Below are 12,027 nucleotides of genomic sequence, written 5' to 3'. Positions count from 1 at the left end.
AAATAACACCAAACAAACAAATATGCTCCAGGGGCTGTGTCGAGTTTTAAAAATATATGCTCCAGGGAATATGTCGAATTTTACTTAAAATAACACTAACTAACAAATATGCTCCAGGGCTGTGTCAAATTTTAAAAAATATATGCTCCAGGGATATGTCGAATTTCACTTAAAACAACTCTAAACAGCTAAATAATGCTCAAAATAATAAATATTGATGAACCACATGCTGCTTTAAAATTGCGCAATAACATCGACACGCTCGACGACTTCATAGAAATATCTAACTACGTCATACTAAGGGGATTTTCGGAAAGCTTCCAGCCTGAGCGTTAAAGCATTAACCGTTAATAGGCCTACCAGCGATAGGAAGTTAGTACATTTTCGTGACCCGCGTCACACGCCTCGTTCTCCAGGTGCCTCGAGCCTCGGCACCAACCGTACTTGACAAAGCCATAGACGTGTTTAGTAACGACACGGTAGCGTTAACTGAGAGAACAGTGTTTCCTAAACTTGTAGGTATGCTTTACCCTTTTACCAAAGATGCTGATCGGATTTGGCCCAAATATATAATATGGCGCTTATTTATTAAAAAGCAAAAACAACTAATTGGATCAGTTATAATAAATGCGGATTTTGCTCTTGGCAACGAGTTGTTTAATGTATTGAAAAGTACTACAACATTTTTTTCTGTCCGGTCAAGTGATGTGATTTTGATAGGTGGCTTATTTCTCCTCTAAATACAAGCAGAGTCGTATAAACACCTATGGCTCTTAATACAAGGAGTCTACCATAAGGGGTAAATTGACTCCAGTTTAAGAAACGGTGTGGTAGAAAGAACAATAGAAGAAAACAAATGTGAAGGGAAAGTTGTTATCCGCGATAATAAGATTTTTTACGCACATTTTAAAAATTGCGTTGGGATAAAGCAATTTAGTATTTATAGTAAATTTGATACAGTGTTTTTTTTAATTTCATAAATTCTAGGTTTCGTTGTGCTTTGTTACCTTACATGCCGTAAACCGCCTAACTTTGAACGGTTTTCAGAAAAATATGACTTAATTTTTCAAATAGTTTGCGCGAACAAATCATATGCTTTATTTTCACACACCACTACTTTGAATAAATAAAATTTGTTTCGTATCTTCGTTCACGATAACGAGAGTTGACCAAAGCAAAAAGACTAGTAGTGACGGTAAAACAACATTCGTTAGAACACGCTTATAATAAAACAAAAGAAAGCCTGTCTCGATCGAACTCAGAGGTAATTTGTTCAAGACTCGTCGTTGCTTAAAAAGTATAAAAAAGGGGTTTCCACCATTGTGGGCGTATGTGTCCTTTGGTAAGACACTTAACGGTAATGGCTCCAACCCAGTGGTCACTAATGGGTTGTCCACAAAAAATAATCACTCACATATAGTAACGTGATAGTCAATGTATATGCGATATCAAAAACGCAAAACCCGGACCTATTACAATAAAAAATTGAGAGTTTTACAGTGGACATTTAAAAATAAATCAAAGTATAAAGTGCAACAGTAGTAAAGAAGATTAATAATCTTGTGTGAGGTCGTTCATTATTGATTGGAAATACCCGGGAGTAGAGGTTATACCAAATGGTAAAAAGTCGTTTGCGACTCTCCAGCCCCAACCGGATTAGATTATAAGCGTCAGCTAGATCAATCTTCGTAAAACCATGTCCACCGCGTAACTTGCGCATTAAATCTTCAGGAAGTGGAAGGAATGACGGTGTGGTTTGTTAGAAATATATATATATATATATATGGAAACAGTTATTTTTCTCTTTAAGTTCAAATTAAGTCCAAAAACTAAGAACATAGTATTAATAAACCTTTTACTACAACGGTCGACTGAGCGTCCCACTTAAATGGAAATAGTTTGATTCAGGCGTGAATCGATGTGAGGATTCCTTATCTCACCAACAAGTACCCTTCAAATTTCCAGACAATACAACCACTGTCTCGACATGGGTGATTAATAGATCTAGTGGCCTAACGGTTATAGCGCGTGCTTTACTAACGTCATGTCCCGGGTTCGTTCCCCACCTGCCGTAACAATTATTTGGGATTTGTTTGTTTTTAATAAAAGATATATGAGACTAATGCTATATGTACTTTTTGCTTATATTTGCATACTAGTACATTTTAAGTACGAGTTAGCGCCTTAAACAAACAGAAATGTAATCGTTAATTACTCGCTAATTAGGCGATCATATGCAATATGGTTTATAAAACTATGCTTAGTTTAAAATACTTTATAGAGTACAATCATTTAATTAGGTTTTAAGGTGAATTTTGAGTTTGGCGCATTTGATCAAGCAGGTAAATGGTTAATTAATCGCTAATTATACGGTTTCAGTTCTAAAAATTTAGTCTAAAAATTATAAATATATACTATGATTTGATTTCAATCAAGAGATTAAAGAATAAATGCTAGAATAAAAAATTGAAGCAAATGCGGAAAAAATTCGTCCAAAAAACAACAACAAAAACAACTGTTCGACGAAAAAGGATCAAAATGATCACTCACGTGCTCAAAAACTACATAAAACGCCCTGGATTCCATTGCTACAATAGTAAACTGGAGCGACCCGCGAAAGAGGGAGAGTGTATCATGCTCTCTCCTTTACCGACATTGGAGATGCGCGTTCTATTCTTTTTTATTTCCGTAGTTAAACTGGGTACCCGCACGTGCAGTTACCGGAACAATGCTTATGTAGGCTGTTGTGAAACAACCTCGTTGAAAAAAATTTGTAATTCCATTTATAGTAAGGCCATACCAACTTTGGCGAAAATGTATGCAACATACATTCCATTACAGTTTCAACTGTTGTGGTGAAACACCAAGTACTAGGTTGTTTCTTATTCCAACAAAAACAGGAAAAATCAATATTTCCACTAATTTAATTGTTCAGTTATAACACAACAGCATTAAACAGTAATAATATTTTTCCACTGATGTTTGATGACATTATTAACGTTTTTACTTTAATAAAAACACTAAAAGCATTTCATTCATCCTTAGTGGACAAAGCATAAATAATCTTTCAAATTGCATCGCGCCTTATTTTGTTTGTCCTTCATTGTCAGGTGACTGTTCATCATTTACATCGAGATGCATTGCAGAAGCCATATCCTTGTTTCCACAAGCTGGTGGTTGATTGTTTGAGTTTTCTTCATATGATAAACCCGCCACACCCTTCTTCGGGGCAGAAACAATGTCTCTTTTAATTTTTCTTTTTCGAGAATTTCTGTTGCGTTGAAATTGAACTTTATTTTCAAAGTCAATCACATAAACAGAACCAGCGATCATCAGATCAACTGATTTAACTTCAGTTAAGTATGCAGCTTCAATTTCAGCACATGTGCGTTCATCATATTGCCACCAACCATTGTATCCTTGGTAGAACCAAACATATCTGTAATAAATACATAAAATTAACAGCATGCGGTACAACCATCAGCAGGCTTTAATAAGGAAAATTAAGGAAGTTTAGTCTTCAATGTACTTTTAAAAAATGAAAATATTTAAATCTAGTGTTTTTTTTGATACATGTTATTTAAGTAGAAGGGAAAAGGAATAGTAGAAGGAACTGCTGCTGGTCGCCCTTATTTTTTAATTTACACTGTGTTCCAGTACCTACGGAGTTTGCAACTGTCATGACAGTTTAAGAAGTTTTAACATAAAAAAATGGTAGAAGTCAATAGAAAATGTAATAAATACAAATAAATTCCAAATTTAAACAATACTTTGGATTGGTATTGGAACTGCTGGGTGTATCTGTTTGATCAGCTTTTGTAAATTTAGAAGGTTTTGAGATAAAGGATGTTGGTATCTCTGATCTACACAAAGCGCATCTTCGGCTTTGCAAAGCAGTCCCCTGCAATAATATTAAATATTTATCATCAGTCATTCATATTGTGTCTTTACAATTTGAAGAAGATATTAAAAAGTGAGAACTTGTGAGTATATATAGTGGCTGAGGGTTACAACTAAAAGATATATGAATTTTAGCACACACTAAAGACCAGACCCCATCTCATGACACACAATCAATAAATAAGATACATAAATACAACATAAACTTGTTAGGAAGGTGGTCAAGGGAAATGAAGGGTCGGAAAACAATGGGATGTGATTTTTGGTTGTGATATTACTCATATATTTTATTAACTTTCAATCTTTGGCTTTAAATTTGCAGTTTGAAATATGTAATATTTGCAGTTTGAAAAATATAATAGAGTCTACACCTTGGCACATAGGAAGCAAAACACATGCGAGCATGGAAGCTCTACAGGCTGCATACAAGGTTGGAGACAGATTGCGCAATCTATTTCTTCTGTCATTGTTTATCATATAATAACAATCTGTTCGGGCAAGGGTCTTTCAATAGTTCGAGTTTGCTTAAAATAAATTTAAAGAGATTTCTTCAAAGATCTTCCTTTTCCTCGAAGATTTCTTTGAAGTTCCATTTCTTCTTTAAAGTCTTTATGTTCATCTCTGTAATCAAAAGAAATTACATAAATATGGTATATCAGGACAACTGTAAAAGTCTCCAAATATTATACAGAACTTATAGTTCTGTATAGTATGCTTTTCAGATGTTTGTGTGGTATTGTGCTACATTTACCTATCCTGTAAATCACATTTTAACCAGCATCTCTAAAATGTTCACTATACTTACTATTAATTTAAGAAAAGACAGGATAACTTTTCCGACAGATGGCACTGAGTTTATTTATTATTTTTGTGTGGATAAAAAATGTGTGTTTTTTAAAATTACCTACTAAATAATAAATTAGTTTCTAGTTAACGTGGGTAATACTGCCGCTGGTGACCAGTGAAAATTTTGGTTTTAAAATGTTCCTTACGTCTCCCTGATCCCCGGCGTTCGTGTTGAAAATTAACTTTGAAAATGCGAAAACATGCTTCGTCACTGTAATTCGCCTGCCTTGCTTAAGGTTAACGATATATTACGTCATAAGAGCGATATGTTACGTCACAGTTGTGACATATTACGAAAGTTACAGCCTGTTATAACTTTGTTTTTGCACTGTTTTATGCTAGGGAAAACCCAAAGCCCCATTCCTAACCCCTACTTTTAACCCCCAACCCCTAAATCCCCCCAAAAAACTAACAATTTACGTAATCTGTAACGTAGAAATCAAACGTGGTAATTCGCATTTTATGACGTAACAATCTAACCTTTGTCTAATCCATGACGGCTGGTGTGGAAAATGACGCAGCACGATTTCGTGCATTTTCAAAGTTAATTTTCGACTTGAACGCCCGAGTTTTTTCAAAAAAAATTTATACAGCCGGTATCAGGGAGACGTAAGGAACATTTTGAAACCAAAATTTTCACTGGTCACTAGCGACAGTATTACCGTTAACGTGTATCCTTAAAATAATGGTGATCGTTTGGTAAAAGCAATGTACTTAGTGACATTTTAACTATTTCAAAAAGCACAAAACTTACACAAAGAGTCCGTGGTTTCTTAGTGTTCGTAGTAAAAGATTAATATTTGATACGGGCGGGTAATAATGAGTGAATGATCTGTCTTTATAGTAAGGTAACTCCCTCAGATATTTATCGACGTGTTTTCCTCGATTGGCAGATTCAGGAAGTGGTTCACAAAATATGCGCGAGCTTAATCTTGCTACGTTAAGTGCGTACTTGGAATAATTACGACTCATATCCTAAAACGTTCATTTATATCTACAAATTGTTACGACACATGAAACGAAATTACATACAAACTTACAGGTATGGAAAATCACAACTAATCACCTACCAAAGTGATCTCAGGGTATAGATTATTGCGGCCATTTTTGATACTTTCTATTGGTTCTCCAATAGATATCTAAACATATTGGTAGGTACTCATAGCAAATAGCATGAACTGTATAAAAAAAACAACATTTTTTTAGAAAAAATATTTCATAAATAAAATCCAAGTCTTGTATTTGGCAGAGTGGAAAGTGTCGAAAATGACGGTCAAAACCTGACGCTATGTATACTATATACTTGGATCACCTTGGTCTAAAAATTCCCAAGAGAATCAACTAATTTGAAAAAAAGTAAATTACTTTTAAGGAGTTCGTTGAAACATGGATCAAGAAACAGCAAAAGCTTTATTTAAAGAAGGAGCGTGCTTATTGCTGCAAGGAGTTCCTGAAGGGACAGAGTTTGGGATGGACTGGAACTCATGGAGCATTGGACCTAAATTTGAAGGTGTAAAGATGGTCCCACCGGGAATTCACTATGTTTTCTACAGCGCCGTTTCGCAACTTGATGGACACCAAGCGCCGCGAACGGGTTTCTTTCATGATTTTAAACGACAAGAAATTGTTGTCAAAAGATGGCTGCCTGAAAGTGAAGAATTATTGGATCAACCTAAATCGGCTGAGGAAAAACAACAAATAAAAATGAATTTGGTGAATATGGATAAAAATCTTGCACCTTACCCATATGAAACATTAAAGAAATGGATATCGATGAGTAACCATTGCACACCACATCTTGTTGATAAATTGTCGCCAGAGTGTGGTATTATAACTTCAGTTCTGGAAATGTTTCCCTCATCAGGCCGCTCTAAGGATAATATTGGTAAAGACGGACTTCCGTTATTGACTGTAAATCCTACAACTGTCATAAGGTTTTCCAAGATCCCAGAACTTTGGTACCCAGAGGGTGCAGAAGCTGCAGAAATTACTAAACATTCTATGGATTCATCTTATGTCATGAAGGCTATTATATCATGTTATCATGATCCTATGAACTTGCTGGGTGAACTACAGTTCTCATTTTTATGTTTTATTTTGGGGCAGGTCATGGATGCTTTTGATCATTGGAAGAAATTGGTTCGAATTATTTGTTATTGTGAAAACTCATTGCATGATCTCCAAAATTTTTATTTACTATTAATATCAGTTCTTTATCACCAAATTGTTGAAATTCCATCAGATTTTTTTGTTGACATAACTTCATCAGACAACTTTCTTATTGTAGCTTTATCTCGTTTGTTTTCTAACATTGACTCAACAGATGATACTGAATTAAAGCAACGTGCTGTCTTGTTTCGAAAACATCTTACAAAAAAATTAAAATGGAAATTTAACCATGAACCAGATGATTGTAAACCTGTTGTAGTTAAAACCTGAAAATTTCATATTTGTTTGATTGTTAGTTCATACCAACATAGTTCCATGTCAACCTATTTTTTTCTTAACTTGACCAGTTTACCACCTTACTTCTGACCCCTATCCACAAATCTGTGAAACAAATGTTGCCTAATTGGTCGTGATTCTTGTTTCATACCATTTTCATAGGTTTTGTACTCCTGGCTTTCGTATATACAGGTCAACTTATTTCATATGAAATAGTTGATTCTTCAATACTGAACCTTGTTCGCTTCAGCAAACAGTAAACACATATGTATGAAAACAACTAATTTTTTATTATTTAAGGTTACAAGTAAATTCCTGAAATGATGAGTTTTATAAGCCGTTCTTTACAGCAATCCACAAAGTGCAATTATGGTTTGCTAAAGCATTGTTTGTCGTTTTCGGGTGATTCATTTAGAGAGGAGAATGCTGATGCACTGCATTTACTTCAAAACAGTTCAAATCTCGAAAATGTTGAACATCAACAACAAATTCTTCCTTGTGACACAAATGTATTGTTGTTCTCTGGTCAAGGCACACAGAAGGTTGGGATGGCGGATGATCTGTTACAATTTTCAAACGTGAAAAATATGTTCACAGTGGCATCTGATATTTTCGGATTTGATCTTTTGAACTTGTGCCAGAATGGTCCACAAAGTGAACTTGACCAAACGGTGCACTGTCAACCTGCTGTTGTTGTAACTGCTTTGGCAGCCGTGGAAAAGTTGCAGGTTAGTTTTGCTGTGGTCCAGCTTGGCATTGTTCTGCACAGTGGTAAAAAAGTATTTTGTGGATTATAATAACTGGGGCTAATCAATACATGCCTTAGGAAAACACCTAAACTGCTCAGAAAATAAGAGAAGTGTTGACGGTACAACGCTTACCTTCTTGATATATTTAAAGTCCGAGTATTCTAAAGTTAAAAATGTAAAGTGCGCCACAGACAGTAAAAATGCTTTGCTATGTGTGATGTTTTTTAAGCTATTATTGATTCCTTACTTTACCAACATCCAATTGTGTTTATTTGTTGAATCCACAAAATGTTGCACAATGCCTGGCTGGTAGTTACCAGGACTACCCTAAACGCGTGCTTGCACAGGTGTTAGCAAAGACAAGCGGTGCTCCCGGACTAACGGTTACGATTCCATTTTCTGCTTGATTAGGCTTTTACTGCAGTCATAAAAGGTGACTTTTAGTTAAGTCACGATTCAACTAGACACATCCCTATGATTGGTATATATTTTAGAACTGTAGACGAATATTGTCTTTGTACGTGTATACATCACACACACGGGCTACCTCACACACCTCAGACTGTATTTATTTATTTATTTAGTTAGTCATAGAAATTTCCTGAAAACGAGCTTTGAATTTTTTTAGTGCTAGTTCATGCCCATTAAAGCATATTGCAATTAAAGTTTAATAAAACCCAACCGGGCGTACAGACCTTTGACCGAATATCGCTCTTGTTAAAAAAATCATTTTCTGTTTCACCATAGTAAAACAAGCAACTATTTTTTTAAGGAAACGAATCCGCAAGTTTTGGAAAATTGTTATTGTACCGCTGGGTATAGTGTTGGAGAATATGCTGCTCTTGTTTTTTCTGGTGTTCTTTCATTTGAAGATGCAATGTCTCTGATCAAAGTTCGATCCCGTGCAATGCAGAAAGCATCAGATTTAACCAAAGGTGCCATGATAACAGCTGTTGGTGGTTCAAAAACAAAGTTCAAGCAAAGTTGCTTTGCGGCTATGGAGCATTGTAAATATAATCTTACAATAGAAAACCCTATTTGCTCCATATCCGCATATTTATCTCCGAACATAGTAACACTAGCTGGGAATATTGAAGCCATAAATTTTATTACGGAGAACAAATCTAAGTTTGGAATAAAAAGAGTTATTCCAATTCCAGTGTCAGGGGCGTTTCATACAAAGTTGATGCAGCATGCAGCTGATGAAATGCAATTAGTTCTTGAGAAAACTTTGTTCAATGACCCAATCATTCATGTTTATAGCAATGTTAGTGGTAAAAGGTACCATGGTAAATCTGATATTTCTAAAAGACTTGCTAGCCAAATAATAAAGCCAATTAGATGGGAACAAACTATGCATGCTATATTTTCACGGCCTGATTCTGTAAACATGCCAGCTGTTTATGAAATGGGACCTGGCACTCAACTTGGTTCTTTATTAAAACTTTGCAATGGAAAGGCTTGGAAAAATTATACTTTTGTCAATTAATGTTAATTTTTGTCGATGATTAACTCTGGCTTTTTTTAATATTAAAACTTTAAATATATACCAAAAAATAGAATTTGGGCTTATGTTATTTAACGATTTTGAACACTAGCTGCTACTTTGAATGTAAAAGTTAATGTTACTTGCTTTATCCTTGCTTGGCAGGAAAATGACAGTTGTTATAACACTGGTGTTCATACACCTTGTGCCAGCTTAAGAGTTACCAAGTATGTTACTTTGTAGGTGATTATTTTTAAGTGGATTTTTAAATTTTTTTAAAGGTGGCTGTTTATTAAGACAACCGACTAATGACTCCTGGATTGGAGCAATTTTTATTTTATTGTTTTATTGATTCGCAAATATGTGGGGTTCAATGGAACAGTTTAAAATAGGGATATATAGGCTATACATATAAAACTCGAACTAACATTGTACGCTTTGAAAAATAATTTTAAACACTCATTTTCTTGCTCTTATAATTTTTGACATGTAGCCTAACCATTGTGTTATTATATGAAGAATTTGTTTGTTTAAACAAGAATTCATATTGTCAGAACATTAATTTATAAATATTGCATCCTGCAAATGCATTTGAACTTTGTATAGGTTTGTATTTTTGACTCCCAAGTGAAAGAAATCGAAAAACCCTCTTATAACGACTATCGTTTTCCGGTGTCGTAATATATTCGTTCCGATTTATATATTTGTACCGGCCGCTATTGCGCATGCGCAACGGCTCGAAACAAATACAATGACCATTATTATGACCCTCTATTTAAAACGTTTCGGACAAGGTGCTTACACGTTAAAACTTTAGTTTTTGATTTAAAGTCTTCTGAACTGAGTTGGTATGTTATTTGTACCCTAGAAAACAATTGTTAAACATTGTGTTCTACAAATTAATACAGACTTGTAATAACAGAAAAAGTGATTATTGAGCACGGTAGTGGTCATATAGATCATTTTTCGTCGAACAGTTGTTCTTGGCATTGTTGTTGTTGCCGCTCTTATCGCAATTCTCATTTCATTTATTTTTTAATCTCTTGATTGAAATCAAATCATATTATATATTTAGAATTTTTAAATACATTGTTTGTTCAAATGCGCCAAATTCAAAATGCACCTTAAACTTTGATAAAATGATTGTACTCTAAAAATATTTTGAATTTAAGCATAGTTTTATAAACCATACTGCATACAGTCGCCTAATTAGCGAGTAATTAACGATTACTTTTCTGTCTGTTTAAGGCGCTAATTCGTGGTTAAAATGTACCTTACCATTGATTAATCGATTGTATTCGATACATTAATTCCAACTAAGCTTAGTCTCATAACCATATAGTGCATAAAATTGTCCAATTATCGAGCAATTAATGATCATAACGCTTGCGAGTCAAGTAAACTGCCATGTATCGGGAACCCGTTGGTAACATAGTAATCGGTAACTTTTGGCTTTGTTTACATTAGTGTGCAAATATAAATAAAAAGTGTATATAGTATTAGTCCCTATATCTTTTATTAAAAAAAAAATCCAAAATAATTCTTACGGCAGGTGAGGTTCGAAACCGGGATATTAGCCTATAATAGCGGGTGCCATAACCGTTAGGCCAGTAGATTCAGTAATCAGATTTGTCAAGACAGCGGTTATAAGGCACCTATTTTTGCCACAAATTTGGTATTGCTGTTTCATATTTTGCAGAATAGTTGTAGTATCGTTCAACAAGAATTCTAATCCTCGAGTAAATGCCTCCTGAAAAAAGATTTAAAAAGAAAGTTAAGTCCTACTCCTATTCTTTTTTACCCCTACTGTACTAAATTTGAACTGCCTATGAGGTATATTTTCACTTAACCGTAAGGCTTCGGATTCAAGACTCGTAGCTGCTACTATTGTAAGCGTATTATAATTTGTCCTTAGGCAAGATGCTTAACGGCAATTGCCCCAACCTATAGTCACCAATGGGTTGTCTAAATTTTCGATTATATAAAAAAAACACTGTCGTAAGCTGAAACTGTGTATTAATCAGAAGGTGTATTAAAGATGTAGTGGTGTTTCAAACAGAACATCCGTGTTATAACGACTGTCGTTTTTGGGTCACGCAAGGATAAAGCAAGTTACATTTATCAAAACTCCAAAATGGGTTGGGGTGAGTGGTGAGACAAACAATTGACGAAAACTATGCGGTTAATGATATACGTTTACGTTATCTGTTATTACCCTCTTGAAGTCATAATACACGTGTCGTATTATTACAGCTTTGCTTTCTCGTATTATAAAAAATGCTCCCCAAATGTTGAAAGCTATAAGATCTCTAAAGGTAAAAGGTATCCATAGTAACAAGTTACGCGCGTTTTCTCTTGCGATCTATCTATCTTCGATTATTTATTCGTTTATTTGTATCAAATGCGTTTATGACATCGTTAAAGCTGTGATAGGTGACTTTATGTGAAGAATGTAAAGTTTGTGTAAATCCAATGGTTGAATCATGATTGGTACGTGTTATTATTAACATATATACATTCAGATTCTTGCGCTGGTGACTGGTAAAAGTTTTTAAAATAGTTCCCTATGTCTTCCTCATATATAATCTTTTAGCTAGTGAC

General features: G+C 34.6%; 4 protein-coding genes across 4 annotated transcripts; 2 read left to right on the top strand and 2 right to left on the bottom strand.

The window, feature by feature from the left end:
- Nucleotides 1-2,757: 2,757 nt before the first annotated feature.
- Nucleotides 2,758-5,799, bottom strand: LOC100175838 (E3 ubiquitin-protein ligase rnf146). Its single transcript, XM_002126085.5, has 4 exons — nucleotides 5,501-5,799; nucleotides 4,272-4,521; nucleotides 3,771-3,901; nucleotides 2,758-3,439 (listed from the first exon to the last, which is right to left on the bottom strand). Exons 2-4 carry the CDS (start codon nucleotides 4,365-4,367, stop codon nucleotides 3,085-3,087), a joined length of 582 nt encoding a protein of 193 aa, XP_002126121.1. The 5' UTR covers nucleotides 4,368-4,521; nucleotides 5,501-5,799; the 3' UTR covers nucleotides 2,758-3,084.
- LOC113475371 (28S ribosomal protein S33, mitochondrial-like) lies at nucleotides 4,437-5,718 on the bottom strand. Its single transcript, XM_026839463.1, has 2 exons — nucleotides 5,501-5,718; nucleotides 4,437-4,521 (listed from the first exon to the last, which is right to left on the bottom strand). Exons 1-2 carry the CDS (start codon nucleotides 5,716-5,718, stop codon nucleotides 4,437-4,439), a joined length of 303 nt encoding a protein of 100 aa, XP_026695264.1.
- Nucleotides 5,800-6,079: 280 nt separating the features above from the next.
- On the top strand, nucleotides 6,080-7,471 carry LOC100180520 (protein AAR2 homolog). The gene has a single exon (XM_002125908.4). It carries the CDS (start codon nucleotides 6,133-6,135, stop codon nucleotides 7,183-7,185), a length of 1,053 nt encoding a protein of 350 aa, XP_002125944.1. The 5' UTR covers nucleotides 6,080-6,132; the 3' UTR covers nucleotides 7,186-7,471.
- Nucleotides 7,411-9,881, top strand: LOC100178149 (malonyl-CoA-acyl carrier protein transacylase, mitochondrial). Its single transcript, XM_002125986.4, has 2 exons — nucleotides 7,411-7,919; nucleotides 8,713-9,881. Exons 1-2 carry the CDS (start codon nucleotides 7,512-7,514, stop codon nucleotides 9,427-9,429), a joined length of 1,125 nt encoding a protein of 374 aa, XP_002126022.1. The 5' UTR covers nucleotides 7,411-7,511; the 3' UTR covers nucleotides 9,430-9,881.
- Nucleotides 9,882-12,027: the final 2,146 nt, after the last annotated feature.

Source organism: Ciona intestinalis, unplaced genomic scaffold, assembly GCF_000224145.3.
Source record: "Ciona intestinalis unplaced genomic scaffold, KH HT000290.1, whole genome shotgun sequence".
NCBI classification, from domain to species: Eukaryota; Metazoa; Chordata; class Ascidiacea; order Phlebobranchia; family Cionidae; genus Ciona; species Ciona intestinalis.
The sequence above is the reverse complement of the archived record's forward strand: the minus strand, read 5'-3'. Positions and strand labels throughout refer to the sequence as shown.